General features: G+C 63.6%; 1 protein-coding gene across 6 annotated transcripts in view; it reads left to right on the top strand.

The window, feature by feature from the left end:
* Window positions 1-15,646, top strand: part of SCN5A (sodium voltage-gated channel alpha subunit 5) — a 103,781-nt gene that overhangs the window by 60,735 nt on the left and 27,400 nt on the right. For 5 of the 6 annotated variants that reach the window (XM_070073050.2, XM_070073051.2, XM_070073045.2 and 2 more), the window contains 7 exons: window positions 4,331-4,504; window positions 7,061-7,183; window positions 8,649-8,930; window positions 10,458-10,511; window positions 11,336-11,473; window positions 12,527-12,631; window positions 13,281-13,551. In XM_070073050.2, coding sequence (XP_069929151.2) covers window positions 4,331-4,504; window positions 7,061-7,183; window positions 8,649-8,930; window positions 10,458-10,511; window positions 11,336-11,473; window positions 12,527-12,631; window positions 13,281-13,551 — 1,147 coding nt within the window. Of the gene's footprint in view, window positions 1-4,330; window positions 4,505-7,060; window positions 7,184-8,648; window positions 8,931-10,457; window positions 10,512-11,335; window positions 11,474-12,526; window positions 12,632-13,280; window positions 13,552-15,646 lie in introns of those variants that run through there. The other variant, XM_089331370.1, reaches the window with a different exon arrangement.

The raw sequence follows: 15,646 nt of genomic DNA, 5'->3' as shown, positions 1-15,646 counted from the left end.
TCCAGTAGCTGACCCCATCTCACATCTCTAAGGGTCAGATTCTTTCCCATTCTCAAGAAAGAAAGAGTTCTTATCCTGCTTAAAGTATTCTAGAACATAGAAAAGGATGGGAACTATTTAAATTATTTTTAAAGATTTGTTTGTTTGAAAGGCAGAGTTGTAAGAGGCAGAGAGAGAGAGAGAGAGAGAGAGTCTTCCATCCACTGGTTCACTCCCCAGATGGCTGCAATGGCTGGAGCTGTGCTGATCCAAAGCCAGGAGCCAGGAGCTTCTTCCAGGTCTCCTGTGCGGGTGCAGGGACTCAAGGACTTGGGCCATCCTCCACTGCTTTCCCAGGCCATCGCAGAGAGCTGGATTGGAACTGGAGCAGCCGGGACTCAAACTGGCACCCACATGGGATGTCGGTACTGCAGGCGGCGGCTTTAGCTGCTATACCACAGTGCCAGCCCCCTAAATTATTTTAAAATTAGTTCTAATGCTGCTTTTTAAAACCTCAAGGAAACCAAAGGAAAACCACAGGCCACACTTAACAATAGTGATTCAAAGTCACAACCAAAATGCATTCAGGTAGCCTCCAGCAATGAATGTCAAAGACTAAATGTCCTAATCGGATATATTCTAAAATGGCAATGGTACCAAGTCAAGAAAGCCATCATGCAGATACGACAGACGTGGACACCCATCCCATCATCTCAATGAATGCCAGGCTTTGTTGTTGTTGTTGACAGGCAGAGTGGACAGTGAGAGAGATGGACAGAAAGGTCTTCCTTCCGTTGGTTCACCCCCCAAATGGCTGCTATGGCCGGCGCGCTGCGGCCGGCACACTGCGAAGCCAGGAGCCAGGTGCTTCTCGTCTCCCACGCGGGTGCAGGGCCCAAGTACTTGGGCCATCCTCCACTGCCTTCCCGGGCCACAGCAGAGAGCTGGCCTGGAAGAGGGGCAACCGGGACAGAATCCGGCGCCCCGACCGGGACTAGAACCCAGGGTGCCAGTGCCGCAGGCGGAGAATTAGCCTAGTGAGCCGCGGCGCCGGCCAAATGCCAGGTTTTTAAACTCTGGTCAAAAAGAAATAGAAGTAAAACATTTTTTCCTAATTTAGTGAAAAATTGATTCTCAAGTTCTGTCACTGTCGTTAGTACTAAATCATTTGAAACATTTTCATTAAATCCAAGGATGAGAAAATGCTCATTTGTGACTGCTCAGTATTTAGTAATAGTCTTGAAATAGTGCAATTTATTAAGAAAATTAAACTCACTGTATAAAAATTGGATAACAGAAGAATCACCGTCAGTACAATTAGTTGGATACAAGAGCAAGAGTTTAAAATAATAGAAATAGAAACACATCATTATTTGTAGATAATATAATCAGCTAAAATTTTCAAAACCTATTAAAAACATTATATGGCCAGGCATAAAATAAAAATATGAAAAATTATCGCCGCTACAGTTTTTTGTTTGTTTGTTTGTTTTTTGACAGGCAGAGTGGACAGAGAGAGACAGAGAGAAAGGTCTTCCTTTGCCGTTGGTTCACCCTCCAATGGCCGCCGCGGCCGGCACACCGCGCTGATCCGGTGGCAGGAGCCAGGAGCCAGGTGCTTTTCCTGGTCTCCCATGGGGTGCAGGGCCCAAGCACTTGGGCCATCCTCCACTGCACTCCCGGGCCACAGCAGAGAGCTGGCCTGGAAGAGGGGCAACCAGGACAGAATCCGGCGCCCCGACCGGGACTAGAACCCGGGGTGCCGGCGCCGCTAGGCGGAGGATTAGCCTAGTGAGCCGCGGCGCCAGCCGCCGCTACAGTTTTATGCTGGCAGAAACCGTTTAATCATGAGTAACGTTTCTTAAATATTCCTTACCCACCAGGCACCATACAGGTAAACTAACTGGAAAAACTGGCAAGAAATGTAGACATGTGCAGGCAATGGCAGAGCCGTCTAAGGAGTGTAAGAGCAGACAGAGCCTGGTCCCAGGTCTCCGTGTGGCACAGGAGTTTGGTGCTGTGGGTCCCGTGTGGAAGCTGCTGGCTTACGCGCCAGCTGCCGAGCCCCCTGCTGATGCAATGGGGGGGGGGGGCAGCAGGCGATGGCTCAAGTGCTTGGCTCCCTGCCACCACTGGGAAACCCAGGTTGGGTTCCAGCCTCCTGGCTTCAGCCTGATACAGTCCTGGCTGCTGTGGGCAGTGGAGGGGTGAACCAGCAAATAGAGCACCTCTCCGTCTCCCTGCCTTTCAAATAAAATGAAAATTTTTAGAGACTCCATATTCCTGAAGTGATTAATAAAGCCAATGCAGTAACAACAAATTTCCCAAAACATTTTTTAGGTAAATTGACAAAACAATGCTAGAGTTTATCTTCAAAATCAGTGTTCAAGGAAAACCCTGTGATGCGAGTCCAGGAGACAGAGAGCATTAGAATCTCCCCACCGGGAGGCCTGAATACACCTGCATCAACAGAGCTGCTGCCCCACTTCCGGTCCAGCTCCCTGCTGACGTGCCTGGGAGAGCAGCGGAGGACGGCCCAGGTGCCTCAGCCGTTGCGGCCATCTGGGGAGTGAACCAGGGCATGGAAGATCTCTCCCCTCTCTCCCCTCCTCTCCCCCCTCTCTCCCCTCTCTCCCCTCCCCCCTCTCTCCCCTCTCCTCTCCTCTCTCTCTCCCCTCTCCCCTCCTCTCTCCCCTCCACTCTCCCCTCTCTCCCCTCCTCTCTCCACTCCTCTCTCCCCTCTCCCCTGCTCTGTAACTCTGCCTTTCAAATAAATAAATAAGCACAGTATATAATAAGGCTGATTTTTAATCAGTGAAGGGGATTCTTAAAGTATTGGGACAGTTGGTGTGCTACTCTGAAAATATTAAAATCTGTGTCTTACTCCCAACCAACATGACCTAGATCCTGGTTTCTTACTGGACTGTGTGGAATAGCCATGTAGCCTGCCGTCAGGGCACCCCTGTCCCACCTTGGAGCACCTGGACTTCCTGCGCTTCAGCTCTCGACCCCAGCTTCCTGCTAGCGCGGACCCTGGGAGGCCGTCACAGTGGCTCAGGTCGCCACGTTCTCCCTCGTGGGAGATCTGGATTGAGTTTCTGCTCCTTCCCAGCTCCTGGCTTTGGCTCTGGTCCAGCCTGAGCCATTGTGGGTATTTGGGGAGTGAATCACCGAATTGGAACTCGCTCTCATTCTGCCTCCCTCTCTCCTACCCTCCCTCCTTTCCTCTGCCTTCACATAAATGGCTTAAGAATTAAATTGTAATGTAAAACGATGAAACCACAAAATTTAGGGGCAAAATGGATTTTTTGAAAATTTATTTATTTGAAAGGCAGAGTTACAGAGAGAGAGGTCTTCCATCCGCTGGTTCATCCCCCAGGGGGCCACAACGGCCAGAGCTGAGCCTATCTGAAGCCAGGAGCTTCTGGTCTCCCATGTGGGTGCAGGGGCCCAAGGACTTGGGCCATCTACTGCTTTCCCAGGCCACAGCAGAGAGCTGGACAGGAAGTGGAGCAGCCAGGTCTCGAACCAGCACCCATATGGGATGCCTGTGTCGAAGGCGACGGCTCTACCCACTACACCACGGCGCCACCCCCAATGATTTACTCATTGGAAACCAGCGTTGTTTGCAATGAAAAGTAGGTTTCACGTGGTTTCCAGCAGAGAGCCAGGGCCGAGCCTGCACACCCTCTCCTTGTCAGGGGGGGGGGGGGGGGGGAGACGCTCACAGCACTGCATCAGCCCAGAGCTGGCACTGCCCATTCCTGGTGGGAAGAGGCCCTCACTGTGCAGTCCGCCTGACTGCCCACAGCTCTGGGGGGCCACTGTGGGTCCCCCGGTGTGGCCTCACCCTGGCAGGTGCACTGACCTGAGCCAACGCCGGCCTCTGTGGGCAGCTCGCCTCCGTTCCCCGCCCCCCAGGGCAGCAGTGAGTACATAAGGGGCCTTGAGCAGCGGTCAGGGCACAGGTGTGCCTGTCCCGCCTCCCCTCCATTCCCCGCCCCCCACCCCGGGCAGAAGGGGTGCAGAAAGGGGCCTGGGGCAGCCGTCAGGACGCAGCTGTGCCTGTCCCACCTCCCCTCCATTCCCCGCCCCCCAGAGTGCCTGTCCCGCCTCCCCTCCATTCCCCGCCCCCCAGAGTGCCTTGTCCCGCCTCCCCTCCTTTCCCCGCCCCCCACCCCCCAGGGCAGAAGGGGTGCAGAAGGGGGCCTTGGGCAGCGGTCAGGGCGCAGGTGTGCTGTCCCGCCTCCCCTCCGTTCCCCGCCCCCCACCCCCCCGGGCAGCAGTGGGTGCAGAAGGGGGCCTGGGGCGGCGGTCAGGACGCGGCTGTGCCTGTCCCGCCCGCCCGCAGGCCTTCGAGGACATCTACCTGGAGGAGCGCAAGGCCATCAAGGCCCTGCTGGAGTACGCCGACAAGATGTTCACCTACGTCTTCGTGCTGGAGATGGTGCTCAAGTGGGTGGCCTACGGCTTCAAGAAGTACTTCACCAGCGCCTGGTGCTGGCTGGACTTCCTCATCGTGGCCGTGAGTGCGGGGGGCGGGGGCAGGGGACCGGGCCTTGCGTCAGAACCCCAGTTCCAGGGGAGGGCTGGACCCTTCTAGGGGGAAGGCAGCCCGGGAGCGGGAGCGGGGGCCAGGGCAGGAGGGTGTTCTGTGTCCGCCTGGCCCACCGGGCAGGCCGCAGTTCAGGGACAGAGAGAGGCTGCCCTCCAGCAGGGCTGGGCTGGGCCGGACCCCGCGGTGGCCGTGAGTGCTGGGAGGCCGGGCAGGAACTCCTTGTCTTCTGCACTCGGTTGGCAGCCCCTAGCCCAGTCACCAGGCCCCGGACACCGCTGCGTGCCGAGCAGGATGAACGCAGGGCCTGATGGGTCCTAAGCACAGCCCAGTGGGGGAATAGCTGGGGGTCAGGGAGTAGCTGGGGGCTGCGGAGTAGCTGGGGTTGGGGAATAGCCGGGGGTTGGGGAGTAGATGGGAGTAGCTGGGGGTCGGGGAGTAGCTGGGGGTAGGAGAGTAGCTGGTATCAGGGAGTAGCTGGTGTCAGGGAGTAGCTGGGGGTGGGAGAGTGCAGGTCGGGGAGTAGCTGGGGGTCTGGGAAGACGAGGCTCACGGAGGGCAGGTGGATTAACAGCAGGACTCAGACTGCAAGGGTGAAGTGTTTGCCAGCACGCCCTGAGCTGGACACAAGGCCCCGTGCACCTGCAGGGGCTCTCCTTCCTGGAGAAAGCTCCGAGGCCGGGGGCCAGGCCTTGGCCACCAGCACTGACCGGGAGGCCAAGCCGTGGGTGGCTGGGACAGGGGAGGCTCCTCAGGTTGGAGAGGATGTGTGGAGACACAGACCCAGGTCCTTGGACCTCCAGTCTGGGGCCTCTGTCCGTCACCCCCAGTGGCCAAGGGGATGCCAGTGCTGGGGTAAGAGGGGCCAGGTGGACAGAGGGAGGGAGGAGCCCCAGGTGCCCTGGGCAGCCCGGCCTGGCCCGGCCCTGGGAGGGAGGGCCTGGGAGAGAGGAGCCCCAGGTGCCCTGGGCAGCCTGGCCCAGCCCTGGGAGGGAGGGCCTGGGAGCCTGGCCCGGCCCTGGGAGGGAGGAGCCCCAGGTGCCCTGGGCAGCCTGGCCCAGCCCTGGGAGGGAGGGCCTGGGAGCCTGGCCCGGCCCTGGGAGGGAGGAGCCCCAGGTACCCTGGGCAGCCTGGCCCAGCCCTGGGAGGGAGGAGCCCCAGGTGCCCTGGGCAGCCCGGCCTGGCCCGGCCCTGGAAGGGAGGGCTTATGGGAGGGCCTGGGACCCTGGTGGCTCAGCTGATCCTGCAGCTTCGCAGGATGGTGGCCTGCAGCAGGGAGCCCACCCCCAAGCTCCTGCACCTGCCAGTGGGGTGCTCCCAGTGGTAGCCATCAGCCTGGCACGCTGGAGGGACTCCAAGGAGGCCAGAGTGGCCGGGGCACAGGGGTGGGCAGGGAAGCGGCCAGCTAGTGCCCGGTGAGGTGGGCGGCGCCTTTGAGAGCACTTGGGCTCCCACGCAGAGTGACTCGGGCAGGGACCGGGAGGCCTGGGGCAGAGCACTGTGAGCTGACCCGGGTCCTCGGTGGGCCGCGGTGCCGGGAGGGCCGGGCGGGGTGGCACAGGTGGCAGCAGGAAGAGGAGTCGGGAGCCCCGGCGCCTCACCAGGGGCGACCCGACCGCAGCCTGGCCGGGGCGGTGGCCGTCGGCGCGGTGAGTAAGCGCTGGGGCGTCTGCTGTGTTCTGATGGCAGAGCCAACAGGAAATCCTGACGGGTGAGACGTGGGCGGGAGACGGAGAGGAGGCTGGTGGCGGGCAGCTGGTCAGAGCGGCTGGGGCGGGCTTCAGAAAGGACAGGCCTGCGGGACCGGGGAGAGGCCGCCTGTCCCTCCAGCCGTGGGGACCCCGGCCTGGCCTCCTCGGGGCTGAGTGTGGGCAGCACAGATGCCAATCCCAGGGTCTCCCTGCTCCCGGTCCTCTGCCAGCCCCTCCTCCGGGTGCTCCCTGGGCAGTGGCGCTGGCCACGGCAGGGCGGGTCAGGGTGCTCCCAGCCAGGGGCAGCGGGAGGGGACGGATGCGCGCAGGGCTTTCAGAGGATAAAGTGTCACGGGGCAGTGCCCTGGCGGGGACAGAGGCTCAGGCTCCGGGCTTCCCTCCTCTGAAGATGTTGGTCTGTGACAGGTGCGGCTCTGGGGACATGCCCCCCCCCCCCCCGCCGCCGCGCCCCCACTGCTCCCTGTGCTCAGCCCGGGCTGCTTCCCCAGGGAGGGCGGGACAACCCCGGAACGTGACTTGGAGGACGACGGCTGATGGGGACCAGGAGCCCCAGCCTCCCTGTCCCTGCTCTGCCAGGGCAGCAGGGCGGCTCTGGGCCGCAGTACTCGCGCCTCTGGGATGGGGCGAGGACCCCACGTCCCAGGAGTGGTGGGGCTGGCACAGAGCGCACCCCAGGCTCTCGGGAGAGGCTCACGCCAGCTTCCTGGGCCCCGGGAAGTCTGGCCCAGGGCAGGGCAGGGCAGGGCAGGGGGCTGGCCTGCTCCTGCACCCCCCGTGCCAGCCTCCCCACCTCCACTGTGCCCCCACCCCCCAGGTCTCGCTCGTCAGCCTGGTGGCCAACACACTGGGCTTCTCCGAGATGGGCCCCATCAAGTCACTTCGAACCCTGCGCGCACTCCGACCCCTGAGGGCCCTGTCCCGATTTGAGGGCATGAGGGTAAGAGGGGAGTGGGAGGTGGGCACACCGAGGGACCCCCACCCCCAGACTCAGCTTGCTCACTGAGGGGCCTCCACTGGTGTGGTCCAGCACCTCCAGGGAGGCACGACTGGGCTGGGAGGTCCCCGGGGCGTAGAGCCCCCCCAGGCTGTCGCCTACAGCCCTGAGGGACGGCACTGGGCAAAGGGGAGGGTGAGACGCCCGGCCCCCAGCCCCACCCTGGCGGCCCCGGGGCCCTGCTTCTGCTGCGTGTTCCACTGTGTGTGGCCAAGTGCGTCCCCTGCCTCGGGCAGGCGCACGCTTCTTCCCCCGTGTGCGGGAGAGAGCAGGCAGCCAGCCGTGGCCGGCCGTCTCCTCTGGTTGGCAGGACGGAGCGCTCAGGTGCGGGCTGCACAGCGCTGCACTGCTCTCAGCGTAGACCCCACGCGTGTCCCAAGACAGCCCACAGCACCAGGGAATGTGAGCCCGTGAGGCCAGGACACTCATCACAGACAAACAGCGTGTGTGTGTGTGCGTTTGTGTCTGCTGCGCTGTGTACACAGCGAGGCGCACACCTCGGGAGACACCACCTGGTGTCGCGCCCACAGAGCAGGCACCAGCACCCAGCTCCCCGTCCGGCCGGCCGGCGGCTTGAGCCTTGTCCACACTGCAGTGTCGCCGAGACACAAACCGTCCACCAGTGAACACCACCTCTCGGGTCAGGGCCTCTTTGGGAGCAGGGAGACCCCAGGGGCCAGGAAGGCCTGGGCTGTGGCCCCCTCGCCCCATGGGGAGCCCAGGGCCCTTGACAGCTGGGTTTCCTGCGCTACTCCCGGGTTCTGTGTGCCTCGTGGGGAACAGCACCCCCAGCCAGCCACACCACACAGCCCACCGCTTCCCCTCCAGTCTCCGCGGCACTTCCCCCTCCAGTCTCCCTCCAAGGCGGGCTCCCCAGAACATCTTCCGGGAGGCCTCTCCTGGGTGTGGTGGGCTTAGAGGAAAAGCCAGAGGCCGGCATCCCAGGGCCTGAGAGCCCCCTCCCTGGGGAGCAGGCGGCACAGGGGCACCCACGTCCCCTGTCTGGCTCCGGAGCGCTGGAGAGCCCTCAGCGCACCTGCTGGGCACTGAGCGGGGACACCCATCCGTCCCGGAAGCAGCAACCCCAGGGTCAACCAGAAGCCTCGCTCAGAAGGGAAGAGCCGCCAGGCTGAGGCCCGAGGTTTGGAGACGTCTCCACGGGCCCTTCGCCCTCGGGCAGCTCCAGAGCCGGCTACTCGGATCTGGAAGGGCACAGGGCAGGCAGGGCGAGGCCACGAGGGGATCCCAGTTCCGGTGTGCTCGGGAGCTGTGCACTCCTGGCTTCTCCTGCGACCGACCGCAGGATCCGAGCCCCCGCCCCACAGCCCCCGCAGCCAGGGAATTCCGTCAAAAGGGGCCTGCGCCGTGGGCGCCCGCGGGAGCTGAGCCCCCTCTCTGTCCCCTCGAGGTGGTGGTCAATGCCCTGGTGGGCGCCATCCCGTCCATCATGAACGTCCTCCTCGTCTGCCTCATCTTCTGGCTCATCTTCAGCATCATGGGCGTGAACCTGTTCGCCGGCAAGTTCGGCAGGTGCATCAACCAGACCGAGGGGGACGTGCCTCTCAACCACACCGTGGTGAACAACAAGAGCGAGTGCGAGTCCTTCAACGTGACCGGCGAGCTGTACTGGACCAAGGTGAAGGTCAACTTCGACAACGTGGGGGCCGGCTACCTGGCCCTTCTGCAGGTGGTGAGTGCTGGAGAGAGGGACTCCTTCCTCCCATGCGCCTTCCCCGGGGGTGGGCAGGAGGGGGCAGTGGGGCCACGTGGGTCTGCCCGGGCTCCTGGGACGATGCCCAGGATCTCAGTCCCAGAGCAGACGCCACATTGCCCAGGATGCACGCCCGGGCACCAGAACCCTGGCAGGTGGTCCGGCGGTGGCACAGGGACTGCCGACAAGACTGTGCTGGTCTCCATCTTTGATGTGCAAGACGGGTAGTGTTGGCAGAGTTCAAACACACTGTCCCCCCAGGCTTGGCGGGCCTGGTGGTGTCAGTGTTACAGCACGAGCCACGACAGGACCCACGGTTAGCCTGCACCCCAGAGAGGCGCCCAGGCAGCACGCACGCAGATGCGAGGTGCTTGTCCCCCACCCCACGCTTGGGCCCCAGGGCGACGGGCGCTCAGCAGAGCCTCACCTGGAGACCCCCTGCGCATCCACTCACGCCCCCGCCTCCCCCACAGAGACGCCCTAGCGGGCAGCGGAGCTAACGAGCTAACGCCTGACGCAGCTGAGCTCCGCCCCCTTTCCAGACAGAGCCACGGGCCCTGGAAGGCCTCGGGAACATGCACCCGTCCCGGGGCCGGCCCTCTGCCGTTTCCAAGTGGTCCCGGGGCTGTCTGTGCAGGCGGGGGCTGTCTGTGCAGGCAGGGGCTGTCTGTGCAGGCGGGGGCTGTCTGTGCAGGCGGGGGCCGCTGGCCCCGGCGCTGCGTGGCGCTCCTGTGGGAGCCTCGGCCTCCACTCAGAACTCAGAGAGCCTGTGCTGGGAGGGAGGCTCAGCCCGCGGCTGGGTGTTGCCAGGGACGCGGGTGGACTCCCCGGGCCGGCGGGCGCTCTCTCCCCTGAGCCCGTCTCTTGGGCTCTTTCTGCCTCTCCGCACAGCCTGGACGGGGCAGACAGAGCGACCAGGCTCTGCCTTAGGTCAGCCTCCTTTCTACTCCGTGGGAGTTGTGTGCTACAGAGCCGCCATCTGTGCAGCCTGCAGACATCTTGTGAAACTAACCAGTTCACTTCCCGGAACTGAGACCTGATGGTTACGACAGAGGCGCTGCTACCCAGAGCGAGCTCGCCGCTCGGTGCTGTTACCATCCGTGCCTGGGGCACCTGTGTCGGCCGTGTCTGCCTTCCCTTCCCTGCACTGTGCTGGGGGAGGCTTCACCCCGGAGAAACGGGCCCACACAGCAACCAGGGATTTGGGGAGCAGAGCACCCCAGTCCCCGCCGTCTGTCCCTGGCGCCTGCTGCGAGGGCCCTGAGTTGTAGTGGGCTCTGGGATGCAGACCTGGAGGCCCCGTCAGACTCCGCTCGGTCGAGAGCTTGCTCCCCACGGCACGGCCACCCTGGAGGGCCGGCCAGCTGCTTCCCCACCACCCCAGCCCTCCACAGGGCACTTTGCCCACTGCCGAGGGGTGGCACGGGGTGGGGTGGGCTCTCTCCTGGCCCCCTGCGCAGCTCGGAGACAGAGGCCGTGAGTCTGAGCGCCGTCTTCTCTTCCCAGGCGACGTTCAAGGGCTGGATGGACATCATGTACGCGGCTGTGGACTCCCGGGGGGTAAGTGTCGCCGGGAAGCAGGCCTGCACCGGAAGCCCAGCCCAGCAGGGGCACGCGGAGGCTCTGCCTGTGTGAAGTGGCCAGGCCTGGCCCTGGGGCAAGGCCGCGTGGTCTCCCGCACCTCCAAGGTTGCAAATTCAGCTCCGTGTGGCTCCACCAGGAGGGTGCGTGGAAGCAAGAGAACCTTCCTGTCGCCCCCGCGCCCCACCCATCACCCTGACAGACCGAGAGGAGCCCCAGTGGTGCAGGGACTGAAGCCAGACAGCCTCATGCCCCCCGCCCCCCGCCCCGGTCCAGCCCTGGCACGCACACACACACACACATGCACGCACACACACGCACACACACATGCACACACACGCACACATGCACGCACACACACACACATGCACACACACGCACACATGCACACATGCACGCACACACACGCACACGCACACATGCACACACACGCACACATGCACGCACACATGCACACACACACACGCACACATGCACACACACGCGCGCACACACACACGCACACACGCACACATGCACACACACGCACACGCACACATGCACACACACGCACACATGCACGCACACACACACATGCACGCACACGCACACATGCACACGCACACGCACACGCACACATGCACACATGCACGCACACATGCACACACACACGCACACACATGCACGCACACACACGCACACATGCACACACACACACACACACACATGCACACACACTCCCTCTGGGCAGGCCTCGGGAGTGGGCGCCCCCGCCAGCCGTCGCCAGCCCCCGGCCGTCTGACCGCCCCTGCTCCCCCCCGCAGTACGAAGAGCAGCCCCAGTGGGAGAACAACCTCTACATGTACATCTACTTCGTCATCTTCATCATCTTCGGGTCTTTCTTCACCCTGAACCTCTTCATCGGCGTCATCATCGACAACTTCAACCAGCAGAAGAAGAAGATACGTGGAGCACGGGCCCCGCCCCCCGCCCCCCCCCCGCCCGGGCTGGGCGTGGCCGGGCCGCCCCTCGGCTCTGGGCCTCGGCTCCCCTCCCTGCGGCGCACGCAGGCTTCTTCCTGGGGGAGGGGAGGGTGCCCCCTCCTCGTCTATCAGAGCGAAGCCGGGGGAGGGCGGGCGCTCCCTCGTGTGGGGAGGGGGTCGTGGGTGGGGCCCGTGCAGAGGCCAAGGTCCCACCCTGTCCATCAGAGGGGCTGTGCCTGGATGCAAGCAGACCTAGTTAGTGGGCGGAGAGGACCCAGCACTGGCCGAGATGGGCAAGGGGAGGGCGAACAGGCGGGCTCTGATGTGCACATCACAAACCCAGGGAGACCTCAGGGCGGGCGGGGGCGGAGACCCTGCCAAGGCAGGTGTGGGGGCGGGGGCGGAGACCCTGCCAAGGCAGGTGTGGGGGCGGGGATGGAGACCCTGCCAAGGCAGGTGTGGGGAGGGGCGGAGACCCTGCCCAGGCAGGTGTGGGGAGGGGCGGAGACCCTGCCAAGGCAGGTGTGGGGAGGGGCGGAGACCCTGCCCAGGCAGGTGTGGGGAGGGGCGGAGACCCTGCCAAGGCAGGTGTGGGGAGGGGCGGAGACCCTGCCAAGGCAGGTGTGGGGAGGGGCGGAGACCCTGCCAAGGCAGGTGTGGGGGTGGGGCGGAGACCCTGCCAAGGCAGGTGTGGGGAGGGGCGGAGACCCTGCCAAGGCAGGTGTGGGGGAGGGGCGGAGACCCTGCCAAGGCAGGTGTGGGGGCGGGGCAGAGACCCTGCCAAGGCAGGTGTGGGGAGGGGCGGAGACCCTGCCAAGGCAGGTGTGGGGGAGGGGCGGAGACCCTGCCAAGGCAGGTGTGGGGAGGGGCGGAGACGCGCAGGTGTGGGGGAGGGGCAAAGACCCGCTGGTGTTGGGGAGGACTTCTGGCTGAGCACAGGGACCTGCCTGCTCGGCCCGGAGAGGGAGCGTGGAGGCGGGTGGCTCCGGGACCCTGGACCCCCAGGATGAGGCTGTGCCTGTCCCTCTGCACCTAGGGGGCCAGGACATCTTCATGACGGAGGAGCAGAAGAAGTACTACAACGCCATGAAGAAGCTGGGCTCCAAGAAGCCCCAGAAGCCCATCCCGCGGCCCCTGGTGAGGCGGGCGCCAGGTGGGGCGGAGGGAAGCCCTGGAGGCGCCTCACAGCCCTGCAGCCCCATCAAGGGTGCGCCTGGAGGCGTGGCACGGAGGGTTCAGCCCTGCAGGCGGGACGGCAGGCGGCAAAGGCCGTGGCTTCCGGGAGCCTCAGAGCCAGCCCCCTCCTGCCCTTCCTGGGTCGCCAGGGGAGGCAACAGCAGGGCGGCCCCTGGTCTGGCACCGTCCATGTGGTCAGGGGGCAGCTGTCGGGCCCCTGCTGGGCTGAACGTCCCCCCCCAGCCCAATCCAGCCGTTCTTGAAAAACACGGGTGTGTGTGCGTGCGCGTGCACGTGTGTCGTCTGTTTCTTCTCTCTCCCCAAAACGATCTGGGCTGGTTGACAGCTGAAGACGACGCGCACAGTGTAGTTAGTGGAATAAATGACATCGATTCTGTAAATAGGGTAGAGAAAGCACATTACTTTGGGGGCAGCCGGGGGAGAAAAGTCCAGATTTGACCGGAAGCAAAGCACAGCACAGCAGGGCAGGGCAGCCCCTCCCGGAGACCCCTGGGAGGAGGCCCAGAGGGCGGCGGGGGCGGGGCCTCCCTGGGGCCACCCGTCCGAGCGCCCTGTGAGCCCGCCCCAGACGGTGTCCCTGTCCCTGCAGAACAAGTACCAGGGCTTCATGTTTGACATCGTGACCAAGCAGGCCTTCGACGTCACCATCATGTTTCTCATCTGCTTGAACATGGTCACCATGATGGTGGAGACGGACGACCAGAGCCCCGAGAAGGTCAGCGTCCTGACCAAGATCAACCTGCTCTTCGTGGCCATCTTCACGGGCGAGTGCATCATCAAGATGGCCGCGCTCCGCCACTACTACTTCACCAACAGCTGGAACATCTTCGACTTCGTGGTCGTCATCCTGTCCATCGTGGGTGGGTGCGCAGGCCGGCGCGTGGGCTGCCGCGGGGCAGGCCTCACCCCAAGCTGGGTGTCTGCAGTGCCAAGCGCTCGTTCCTCCTCCTCCGCACCCCTCCTCCCTCCCTCTCCCCTTCTCCCTCTCCACCTATCTCCCTCCCTCCTTCTCCCTCCCTCTCTCCCTCTCCCCTCCGTCTCCCTCCCTCTCTCTCCCTCCTTCTCCCTCCTTCTCCCTCCCTCCCTCTCCCCCCTCCCTTTTTCCCTCCCTCTCACTTCCCCTCTCCCTCTCACTTCCCCTCTCCCTCCCTCTCCCTCCCTCTCCCCCTCTCCCTCCCTCTCCCCCTCTCCCTCCCTCTCCCCTTCTCCCACCCTCTCTTCTCCCTCTCTCTCCCCCTCTCCCTTTTTCCCTCCCTCTCACTTCCCCTCTCCCTCCCTCTCCCTCCCTCTCCCCATCTCCCTCTCCCTCTCCCCATCTCCTTCTCCCTCCTTCTCTCTCCCCCTCTCCCTTTTTCCCTCCCTCTCACTTCCCCTCTCCCTCCCTCTCCCTCCCTCTCCCCATCTCCCTCTCCCTCCCTCTCCCCATCTCCTTCTCCCTCCTTCTCTCTCCCCCTCTCCCTTTTTCCCTCCCTCTCACTTCCCTTCTCTCTTCCCCCCTCCCTCTCCCCCTCTCCCCCTCTCCTTCTTTCTCCCTCCCTCCCCCCCCCCACACTCAGGGGCGCGTGCGTGTGCTGACCTCCAGAGAGCACGCGGCTCAGGTCCCCGTCCTGGCCGCATCCCGGGGCCCCTGGGGCTCAGCTCTGGCTGCTCGGGAGGCTGGAGGCTGAAGTGGGGTAGGAAAGGGCGTGAGTGCTGTGGCGGCCTCCTGCCCTCCCGCAGGAACACCCGCGCTCCTGGTTGAGCAGGGGCAGGCTGAGCTGAGTCCCGGGGAGTGAGTGGCAGCAAGCCACTGGGCTACACTGCGGTACTTGGAACATTCTAGAATCTCACCACCAGGGCATGTGGCAGGCTCCTTCAGGGCCCCTGGTGATGTCAGTGTCGCAGGAGGCACAGTGGAGAGAGGACCCTTACCCACGTGTCTCAGCCTCAGCGCTGCCTTACGGAACGGCTCACTGAGAGAGCGTGACTTCCACAGGAAGGTCAGCGCTGCACTCTGGTCTTCAGTGTGTGCAGAGCCGGGCGGCTGTCACCTGTGTGGTCTGCACCTCCCAGACTCCGCCCACTTAGTAGTCACTCCGCCTTTCCCTGGCAACCATGCATCCAAAATTTTGAGTCCTGCCAGACTTGTCCTAGCTTGTCCGAGCGGCTCCACGGTGTTCCGGGTGGGGCTGCCAACACCTGCTGGTGTCCTTATCAGAGCTCTCCTAGGGAGCTGGAAACACCTGCCCCTGAGGCGGGGGGGGGGGGGGGGGGGGCCCTGCACTGCCCCGGCGACTGATGGTGTGCCGGATGCTAGTCCCTTATCAATACGGCTTGCATGTATTTTCTCCTGGTCTTGGCTTTGGTTTGGTTTAGTTTGGCTTCGATGTCCTGGTTGTATCTCTCAAAGCACAAAGTCTTCCATTTTGGTGAAGTTTGTAGTTCTCCTTTGGTGCCTTGTGCCCAGGGCCCAGGCTTTGACTCCAGCCCCACGGGTGCCTTGGGCACAGGGATGGGGCTGAGGTGGCAGATGGGGGGAGGCCCCGGGCGGTGGGGAGGGGAACTGGAGAGAAGCTTTAGGGAGTGCAGGTGCGGGCAGCAGGAGCGGTGGCCTGGAGGGACAGGCGCGGATGTCCGGGGACGCGGGCACTTGGGCCACCCTGGCGAGGCCGGCTGGGAGCCGGGGTGTCTGGGTCGGGCCCCAGCTGCCCACTGGGTGGACGTCCCCTGAGCTTCGTCATTTGGAGACTGGGGCATCCCTGACTGGCAGTAAGCACTGGACACCGCCAACCTGTGGGGGCTCCGCGGGGCCCTGGGCCATGGCAGGCACACTCATTTAACTCTTCCTCCCGCAAGCATTAGAGAGCGAGGGGTCCCCGCCACTGGTTTGCTTTGCAAATACCCACAACGGCCCAGGAGCTGGAGGTCAAAAACTCGGTCAGGTCTCCCCAGCCTCGCGAGCCATCACCACTGCTT

This window comes from Oryctolagus cuniculus, chromosome 4 (assembly GCF_051225735.1).
Source record: "Oryctolagus cuniculus isolate XC-2025 breed Fujian yellow rabbit chromosome 4, ASM5122573v1, whole genome shotgun sequence".
In the NCBI taxonomy this organism is placed as follows: Eukaryota; Metazoa; Chordata; class Mammalia; order Lagomorpha; family Leporidae; genus Oryctolagus; species Oryctolagus cuniculus.
Note: the sequence above shows the minus strand (reverse complement) of the source record. Positions and strands in the feature narration are given on the sequence as shown.